The 10294-nt window shown below is 43.6% G+C and overlaps 2 protein-coding genes across 3 annotated transcripts in view; one reads left to right on the top strand and one right to left on the bottom strand.

The window, feature by feature from the left end:
- The window catches only part of LRRC6 (leucine rich repeat containing 6), a 78335-nt gene extending 77115 nt beyond the window's left edge, over positions 1-1220 (bottom strand). For both annotated transcript variants that reach the window (XM_032316602.1, XM_032316601.1), the window contains exon 1: positions 1039-1220. In XM_032316602.1, the coding sequence (XP_032172493.1) occupies positions 1039-1048 (10 nt within the window). In that variant the 5' untranslated portion in view covers positions 1049-1220. The remainder of the gene's footprint in view (positions 1-1038) is intronic.
- On the top strand, positions 1153-9581 carry LOC116574985 (Alstrom syndrome protein 1 homolog). The gene is given in 3 exon segments (XM_032316017.1): positions 1153-1445; positions 8839-9496; positions 9498-9581. Coding segments are annotated over 3 exon segments (1035 nt in total).
- Positions 9582-10294: the final 713 nt, after the last annotated feature.

Consider the following 10294-nt stretch of genomic DNA (forward strand, 5'->3'; position numbering starts at 1 on the left):
GACAAGTATGTGGATTGTTTCCATTTCTTAGCTACTGTGAAAGCAGGTGCTATAAATGTTCATACACAAAGTCTATGTGGACAAAGGTTTTCATTTTTCCTTCGTAATGTCTAAGGATTACATGGGTGGGAAACAAAGTTTTCCTTTAATTTTTACTGCTGTTGGCCCTTTTTTTTTTTTTTTGTCTCTTGCTTTAGAGAAGAGGGAATACTGGTTAAGTATACCCACTTGGAAATGGGGCTTTTACTATTTACAAATCATCTGCCCCTTCAAGAGTACAGGGCAATGATTCACCGAGTCCTTTCCAAAAGGACTTCACCAGACTGTCCCCTCTTCCAGGGCAGAAACCCCATCATCCAGGACAGTCTCTGGATTTAAAAATGTTAATTATGACACTTGTACAGGAAGTGGGCAATTAGGCTGAACGGTACAAGATTGTCAGAGATGAGAGGAAGATCGGAAAGGCTGCTGGCGGGCAAACAGTTCAAGCTCACGTCAGTGACCGTTCAGCCCATCACCCTGCAGTGTTGGTGTATCTGTAAGCATGTTTACGACACGTAACCAGGTCAGCGAAACAAGACTGTTACTGCTTCGGTTGTGGAGATGAGGTTTAGGCCCAAAAGGATGAAGAAGTCCCGGGCTCTAAGTCTCCAGGCCAGAGGGTTGCGGGCTCCCTCCAACCCCGCTCGGACCGCCGTCCGCAGCCCGGGGAGACGGGGACCCGCCGGGGGCCGCACGCTGAGCGGCGAGACGCGCGGCCCCGCACCCGGCCCTGGCGACGCCAAACCCTGCACCTTCCACCACCCCGTCGCAGGAAGCCCCGTGCCTTTCTCGCCCGCCCCATTTTATAGCTGAGGAACCCGCGTTTCGCAGAAGCTGAGCCGCTCGGCCGGTTGGTGGGCGGAGAGGCAGAGGGTCCCGGGGGGACCCGGGTGCGCGGGCCGGGAAGGGGCGGCGGCGCCGTGTGTGTCCCCCGGGCCCCGGGACGACGCCGGGAAAGGGGACAATCGAGGGCGGCTCGTGGGAAGGGACGCTTACTCCGGCCCATGGCACCTCTTCGGTTCGCGGGCCCGGGAAGCTAGATCCGGACCCCGAGGGCTTCGTCGCACTCTCAGTCACGCCTCTGCGCGTCCGCCCCGAACCTTGGCCGCCATGGCAACGGGCGCTCTACGGCGGCCGCGCGGGGCCAGGCTCGGCCGCGTTTGCCGCGCCTCGCGGGAGCCGGAGAGAGAGCCTCGCAGAGACAGGGCTCACCGCGTAGACGCAGGCTGTCCGCGGACACCTCGTTCTCTTCCCCGTCGCCTCTCCACCCTCCACAGACTGCTTCCCTTTCCGCCAAGTCAACATCACGGGCTCGCTGTCTTCCTAGTGGATCTGCCTCCCGGGGTGCCTCTCGCCTTCTCTGGTCTGCGGGGTTACCGCCCTCCGGAGCCGGGGGTCCGCGAGTGACCCCCCACTCGCCCCGCGAGCCGCTGGCGGGCTGGCCTTAAACTTCCTTAGCCAGTTTCCCCATCTGCAAGACTAATGATAATGACTTCTAACGATCTTTGTGAAGATTTTCAAAGAGATGATGTGCGTGAACGAAAAAGACACTTTTTGAAAAAACAGCCTCCATACACAGACAGGGTGGTTGCGTTGTTGGATTTCATGCCCTTGAGGTCACAGCCCAACAAGGATTTCCTGCTAACAGGTGTTCCAGAAACGCGACCCTCCATCCGCTTTCCCTACCCACCACTTTCTTAGCTGTAAAGAGTAGAAAGTGCATCTGCAGCAATAACCACGACTCCTCCCTCATTTCCCCAGACCCCTCCCCAAAAATGCATAATAGGCTTTCACTGATTCTGGACTGGGAAGAACATCACTAATGCATCCTCATTCATCCTCATATGGGAGGGCTTTAGTGGATGGCACCTCCCAAAAGTTGTTTTGTTTGTGTGTTTATAGCCACCTTCACCGATTTTTTTTTTTTAAAGATTTTATTTATTTGGCAGAGACAGAGATAACAAGTAGGCAGAGAGGCAGGCGGGAGGTCGGGGGAAAGGCTCCCTGCCGAGCAGAGAGCGGATGCGGGGCTCCATCCCAGGACCCTGGGATCATGACCTGAGCTGAAGGCAGAGGCTTAACCCACTGAGCCACCCAGGCGCCCCATCCTCATCGATTTTGCCCACACTCACCTGCCTCTGGCAACCAAAATTAATTTTAATTTGTTCTCTGTATCTACAAGTTCCTCTCCTTGTTTTCGTTTTTATTTTTTGTTTTGTTTTGTTTTAGATTCTGCCTATAAGTGACATCTTTCAGTATTTGTCTTTCTCTGCCTGACTTATTCACTTACTATAAGACCCTCAAGGTCCATACACATTGTAACAAACGGCAAGATTTCGTCTTTTTTATGACCGAATAGTATTTCAGTATATATATTTATAAAACTTTTCAAATGACTGAATAGTATTTAATTACATATATGTATAATCACATTTTCTTTATCCTTTCTTTTTTTTTTTTTCTTTTTTGGTGGACACTTAGGTTGCTTCCATGTCTTGTGTGTTGTGAATAATGCTGCAAACACAAGGCGGTAGAGATATTTTTTTGCATTAGTTTTCATTTTCTTCAGGTAAGTACCCAGGAATGGAATTGCTGGATCATATAAATGCTATTTTTTAAGTTTTTGAGGATCTCCATACTGTTTTTCACAGTGGCTGCACCAGTTTACTTTCCCACCAACAGCCAAGAGAGTTCCTTTTCTCCACATCCTCACCAATCCTTGTTATTTCTTGTCTTTTTAAGGATAACCATTATAACAGGTATGAAGTAACATCTCTTTGGGGTTTTGATTTGCATCTTCCTGATGATTAGTTACATTGAGCATCTTTTCATATATCTGTTGGCCATCTACATGCCTTCTTTGGAAAAATATCTATGCGGATTTTCTTTCCATTTTTAAATCACAAAATATTTGTATTAAGTTACATGAATTCTTTATGTAAATTAACCTTTGTAATTCTTTTTGCAAATTAACCTTTTATCAGATATATAATTTGCAAATATTTTCTCCCATTCTGTATGTTTCCCTTTCATTTTGTTTGATGTTTATTTTTCCTTTATTTGCTTTTGCTTTTGGTGTCAAACTCCCCTACCCCACCGACAAAGATCATTACCAACACCAGTGTCAAGGCACTCACTCCTGATATTTTCTTCTAGGTGTTTCATGGTTTTGTTTTTAATGTATTATTATTACAAAAGTAATTATCGGCCTCTATCCATTTGCAAAAGAGAGAGAGAGAGGGAGTGCTATGTGTAAAATATTTTTTAAAAAAACTTCTCCCATCCCAATCATAGTAAATAGTACAAAGTCCATGTTCTTATCTTGATATGTGTGTTATGTTTACATTATAAAAGAGGATTCAGAGGGGGCCTGGCTGGCTCGGTTGGCTAAGTACCTGACTCTTGGTTTTGGCTCAGGTCGTGATCTCAGAGTCATGAGATCTAGCCTGCTTCCAGCTCCGCTCAGCCTGGAGTCTGCTTCCCCTCTCCCTCTACCCCTCCTCCTGCTTGTGCTCTCTTTCGCTCTCTCTAAAATAAATAAATAAAACTTTAAAAAATAAAAGACGATTCAGAGCATACTGTTGAGTGTAAAGAAATGTATTTTTTCAGCAGACATCTGTTAAGCCTTTACCATTGCTGGTTATTAGTGTTTGTCAGGTGGATACCAGGGCATGAACTGTAGCCGAGAGGGAGAAAAGCTGAACCGGGTGGCGTGAAGGAGGGGCTGGGAAGCCAGTCAGTCTGGCAATGGAAACAACTGCGTGGATATGCTTAGATCAGGGATAATGGAGACCGTAAATGTCAGGGCAAAGAAACGGAACTAGAAAGGTGGGATTTCAGGCTCCATATCCGCACCTGGAGAGAAATAGTTGGAGTTCCAAGGAGACTCCCAACAGCACTCAAACCCTAAGTTTAGGTGACATCCTCTGCTCCTGCCCCAAAGGCTTGTTCTCATCATTTCACTATTTTTTTTGGAAGCCACACAATGTGGGGTGAAGAAAGTGAACTCTGGCACTGGAGACCTGGTTAAAATCCACAGACATGTTACTATGTGGCATCAGACAGATGACGCCACCTTCCAGAGCTAAGACTTCCCCATTTCCACATGGAACCGACAGTGCAGGCAATCTATGGCTATGCCACGGAGAATCTGTGGCTAATGTCTGATTGCTCACATAGGAGATGACGTGCCCTCAGCAACAAGTCAGTTTACCAAATATGCCTATTCTTGAACTTGTACATTTGACAGTGAGGGGTTCATCAAGACTAAAAAAGACCTATTTCTGACAGGAAGCTAGTACTGGGGGATAATCCAAGTAGAAGGGTAGTTTCTGAGCTAACAGACATGAAGTCAGGACCAGTAGAAAGGACCTTGGGATCTGGGTCAGAGAAGAAAAAAGGGAGATAGTCTGGAACTCTAGAAATTTCTCTCAAGATCAATTGTAACCCAGGTATCTGGTATGTTGGCTCTAAACTTTTATCCTTACTTTCAGAAAGATTCACTCTTAAACTCTCGACCTCACTGTTAAGCTGTCTAGGGATCTTAAGGGCCTTGATTTTTCCTATGAAACTTTCCTATGAAATTTAATATCTGTGGACCTAGGGTATTCTATCCATTTATACACAAGTGAACAAACAATGCTGTCATTCTACTGCATAAAAGTCTCTGGGATATTTTTAAGCACCATGTACTCAATATGGCCCAGTGCTTTGTCTAACCTAATTAGTCTAACCTAATTCTCACATTAACTCTTGGAGATAGACAATGTTATCATCTGCATATTGTCAATAAGGAAACTGACGTCCGGTGAGATTATATTACCAGAATTTTATGCCTCAAACTGCCCACCATACTGCATCACTTTTTTTTAATTAACATATAATGTATTATTAGCTTCAGGGGTACAGGTCTGTGAATCGCCAGGTTTACACACTTCACAGCACTCACCATAGCACATACCCTCCCCAGTGTCCATAACCCCACCACGCTCTTCCTACCCCCCAGCAACCCTCAGTTTGTTTTGAGACAGAGCTACCTGAAGGCAGGAAGGGGGTTTGTTTTTCATCTCTGAATCCTATCTCTGAGCACAATTCCTAGTTGCTTAATAAATATTTGTTGAGTGATTGAATACGTCAGTGAGTCAATCTCTCCAAGAGCTTGACATCCCGGATGGATACATCTCACGACTTAAGTAGGATCACCAGGGACGTGTCCATGTTTTAAGGGGACCTATCAGGCTACTCAGGAAGAATGTCCCATCCTTTTGGTCATTGGACATTTCTTTGTCTCAGGACCTTTCACCAAAATCTAGGATAAGAGCTCCTTTGGGAAACAAGGTCTTGATCAATTTACCACTCTGGTGTAAGAGAGAAGAGCCTCAGATGATAAAACAGAGAAACCGTAATTTGTCATGGTCCATCCTGGGCTGATTATGCTGTGTTTTTCCTCAACCCAACACCACAATCACTGTGTTTCTTAGAAACAAAAGCCCCATGGAGCACAAAGGACAGGTACAGGATGTGCTGTGATTGTTACAGTCCACTGATGGAAGGGAAGTGGGGAAATAAATCACAATGTGACAGCTCCAAGGAAAGCGAAGTTCGAAGTTCGTTTTACTCCAACTGAATGAGACTGTTTAGAGTCATGGTGTGCGTCTACTTATGCAAATCATTATTCAAAACAGACTTGTTCCTGTGGCTCCTGGAAATATAAACAGATGAGTGGGGCTTCCTGGGGATACAACTACACTATTTTTGTGTGTCTCTAAGTAGGAGAGGTAAATCTCAGAAGTTTTTTTTTTTTTTTTTTTAATTTCTAATAACAGCAAAAAAAATCCTCCTGCTTCTTTTGTGCTGGATAGATTCAAGAGACATTGGCATATAAAGCTATTGGTTTCTTCTTATTTTTACTATTATATATAATTTAGTATTTTTATGATGTGTAATTAATACTGCAGTTACGATTCAGTTGTGCTTTGTGTTAATTTTCCTTCAGAAGGAAGAAAAATTGCATTGCATCTTTAGGACAAGTAAATAAGCCTGCCAAGTTACCAGCATCTCTATAATATCAATTGCTTGTTTGTTTCTCTCCTTCCATCCATCAGCAAATATTTATCAAGTGCCTTCCGTATACCAGACACTATGAGGAGTGATTGAGACTATACATGTAAAACTCTTGGAAGAGTTCTTGCCGTGTAGGAAGCATTCAGTAAGGGCTCACTGTTCATATTTTGAAAACAAAGTAATTTCCTCCAGAGATGGTAATCCTAAAGTAGGTACTATTATTACCCCCATTTTACAGATAAGGAAACTCTGTCTATTTTGGATCAATGTAATGGAAAGATCTAAGAAAATCAAATTTAACAGTGTTGCTTGTCTCAGGGAAGATTGGAGGTGGACAGCATTATTTAAATTGGTCTGTTACGTCCATTTGAGGGATGACATCTCCCAGCTTTCAGGCTAAAGACAGGAAATGAGAGGTAGGATAGGACTAGTAGATAATGTTCTCATGCTTCCTTGATCCAAATCTATGGATATGAATTTGTGTTATTTGATGTGAGTTCCTCAAACATGAGACACTCCCACAATCAAATGAAAGTACGAAACCACACCTCCAAATCAAGTGTAAAATGTTTTTGTTTTCTTCATTTATCCCATCTGTTAAAAGATAAACGGAGGTACATTAAAACTTTCAAGAGTTTATTTGAACAAACATGGATTTGAGTCAGGCAGTGCCAAACTGAGTCCCCAAGTGTTCCTCGTTCATAGAAGCTAGTGGAAAAGTTTTTATAGAAAAGGCAGGACACATGGGGTGCCTGGGTGGCTCAGTGGGTTAAGCCTCTGTGTTGGCTCAGGTCATGATCTCAGGGTCCTGGGATCGAGGCCTACATGGGGCTCTCTGGGCTCTCTGCTCAGCAGGGAGCCTGCTTCCTCCTCTCTCTCTGCCTTCCTCTCTGCCTACTTGTGATCTCTGTCAAATAAATAAATAAAATCTTTAAAAAAAAAAAAAAGAAAAAGAAAAAGACAGGACACAAATCAAGGAAGTCCTGTGATTGGCTATAGCTTAAACAGCTGCCTTATTGGGGAAAGCCTAACCGACTGTAGTTGGTTGTCCTTAGGTTTTGACTTCTACATCTTGAGGCATTTATAGGAATTAACTCTGGCTTTGATTTTGGTTTACTTACATAGGCTGTCGATGAACTAGACCCACCTCAGTCTCCTGACCTCCTCATTTAAGTACTTGAACACCTCCAGACTTCTGCCCATGCCCATTAGCTTAATAAAAGTAAGAGTTGAAGGGCATCTACGTGGCTCAGTCAGTTAAGTACCTGGCTCTCGATCCCCGTGTTATGAGTTTAAGCTCCACACTGGTCTCCATGCTGGGTGTAAAACCTACAACTTTAAAAAAAAAATTTTAAAGTTGACATTTTAGGAAAGACTTTTACTAATTTGAATATACTCAGAGGAGAGTTACCAGGATATCCTACCCCCCCCAGTAAGGGTTCAAGTACTGGGCCTTTACACATTTTACTTGACCTCATTGCTTCCTCATCTATAAAATGGGAAAAGTAAAGTGCCTACTTGATTGGGTTTCATTGAGGTTTGTAGGAGAGAATGTGTAAAGCATTTGCCCACAATAAGTGCTTGATATATCTCCATTTTTATTATTATGTGTGAGGAAAGATGGAGGGCAATGAGGTTGTCTCAAAGAAGACTGCTGGGTACAGCCAGTGGTTAGAATAGCAGGAGACAACCCTGCCTCTGTTACCATCCAAAGAGCCAGATCCATCAGCACACATTTCCACTGGAGGAATATGCTATTGATCTCAGAAGGCTGTTGACCAAGTTTTCCCTTGATTAGTTTATTTATTTGTTTCCAGCTCGGGCATTTTGTTATTTTTTTTAGCACTTCCTCGAAGACAAAGTGGTAGTAGGTGCTGAGGCCTAAAAAAAAATTATAGAAGAAAAACTAAAAAAAAAAAAACAAACAAACAACAACAAAAAAAACACCCTGTATCCACTAACTTAATTTTCTCTGAGAACTAGGTAAACAACAGCTTTGTTCATTTTTAGTGTTAGAACACCTGAGTCCAGCTCATAGAAAACCACATTATTGTTTGAAAACCACTGAGCTCTACTAACTATGGGCAAAGACGTGAGAAAATGGAATCCACAAAAGTTAGAACTGTATCTCCAAAAACATTAATCCTGCCATAATAAAATCGACAAGGATAAACTTGAAATGAGGCCCCTGGGGAAATTGCAAGTAACTGCCAATTTTGCTAATGATAATAAGTTTATTTTAATTGCTAATACATTCCTAATTACTCTACATCTAAAATGTTTACTTCGCCATCAGTCATCTTCGTTGATTTATGTTCTTTGTGAAAAGATTTTGTCATATCAATCAACCCTTTTCAAGTTTGGTGGCAGCTGCTGAAATGATCTCACCTTTCTTGTCACATAGCTTGGCTGGGCACCATTTGTCCAAAGGCAGAGAGAAGCCTCCCTACTAAATCCTCTAGAATTCATAGTTTCCCATTTCAGCTAGAGGAAAGTAGTATTTCTAAGACTTGGTTATATGAACAAAGAGGACTGACACTGTTTATTCCAAATTCTGTTTTTAATCTGATCTTCTATCTGTCTGCTCTATCTGAATGTGTGTGTGTGTGTGCATGTGCATGCATATCTGAATAATTGTTTTAAGAATGTAATGTAGTTGGTGTAAAGATTTCTAATCTGGGTGGGCATTATAGGGTCCCATTAGCCCATTTACTCATTTTTTTTCTCTTTTAGTGATGTGACTTCTTGGTCAGAAGAAAAAACAGCAGAGAAAAGACTTCTTGCCAACGATCTTGGGGACAAAAAGTTAAGGAAGAACAAGCACTGCTTCTGTGAACGAGTTTCATGGTTTGTTCCCGTGGAAAATGTGAAGTCTGGTCCTAAGGAAAACCTGCGCCAGCATCATGATCCTAGTATCTGCTGGTTTGCACCAATAACCAACACCAAACAGTGGAGGGAACCACTGTGGGAACAGAACTGGCAGGGATGGCACATGCACAGCCGTGGGGCACTAGCAGGCCCAGGCAGAGAGCCACCAATTCTGTTTGTGAGAGCCACTCTACAGGAATCCCTTCAGTTTCACAGACCTGACTTCATCTCCCACTCTGGGGAGCGGATAAAGCGTCTGAAGCTGAGAGTCCAGGAGAGGAAGCTGCAGAAGATGTTGCAGAGAAAGCGGGAGGCCCTGGTCAACGCTGCGAGAGAACGGCAGGGCCGGGACCCTGCGCACCCGCTTCTGAAAAGAGGCTTCCTGGATGTCTGAAAGAACAAGCCTATTGGGAAGAAAGAAATGATTCAGAGGTCTAAACGGATTTATGAGCCGCTTCCAGAAGTTCAGAGAAAGAGAGACGAGGAGAAGAGGAGATTGGAATACAAGTCGGACAGGCTGCGGAGCTCAGCTTTTCAAGAAGAAAGTGAACAATCAACTCTTGGGGAGAAAAGTTCCCCGGAACCGATATGAGATATCGAGTCCTTAGGGCTGGGGTCGAGTGGTCACCAAGGCTGACAAGGTCTGGACCATGCCAGAATGTGTATATTCATCAATGGAAATAGACAGTAAACAAGTAAACAAATAAATACCACATAAGACCATTGCATGTCATACGTGTTTTGAAAAAAAAAAAAAGGGTGGCAGATTTCATCTGGAGGATACCTAGTTTGGATAATCAGAGTAGGTCACATATGGAGTGAGGCCTGAGCATGAGAAGGAGCCAGTTATGTGAGGAACTAAGGAAAGATCGTTCCTAGGGATAGAGGAAAGCAAAAGCTCTCAGACTAGGGAGAGGCAGGCCTGCTACAGGACAGAATAAGGCAGTTAGTAAGATGGGGAAGAAGCACAGAGAAATGTTAAGGAAGTGGGTGAGAGGCAAATAACTAGGTAGAACCTTGTAAGGTGACAGGTTGTTATTCCAAACATGATGGACACAGGCATGAACAGAGAGAAGACTGTGAGGGAAGAGGAACAGATGGAAAAGAGCCCAGAAGACTCCCTTCCCTCATAGCCCTTAGAAGGAAACAGATCCACCAACACCTGATCTCAGGCATCTCACCTTCAGAACTATGAGACAACAAATTTCTGTCACTTAAGCTCCCCGGTTTGTGGCACTTAGTTACAGCAGCCCTAGAAAATGAATAATAGGATTTGAGAATGAATACTGACATTTTTATTTGGAAAACTAAAAGAATGGCC

This window comes from Mustela erminea, chromosome 16 (assembly GCF_009829155.1).
Source record: "Mustela erminea isolate mMusErm1 chromosome 16, mMusErm1.Pri, whole genome shotgun sequence".
NCBI lineage: Eukaryota > Metazoa > Chordata > Mammalia > Carnivora > Mustelidae > Mustela > Mustela erminea.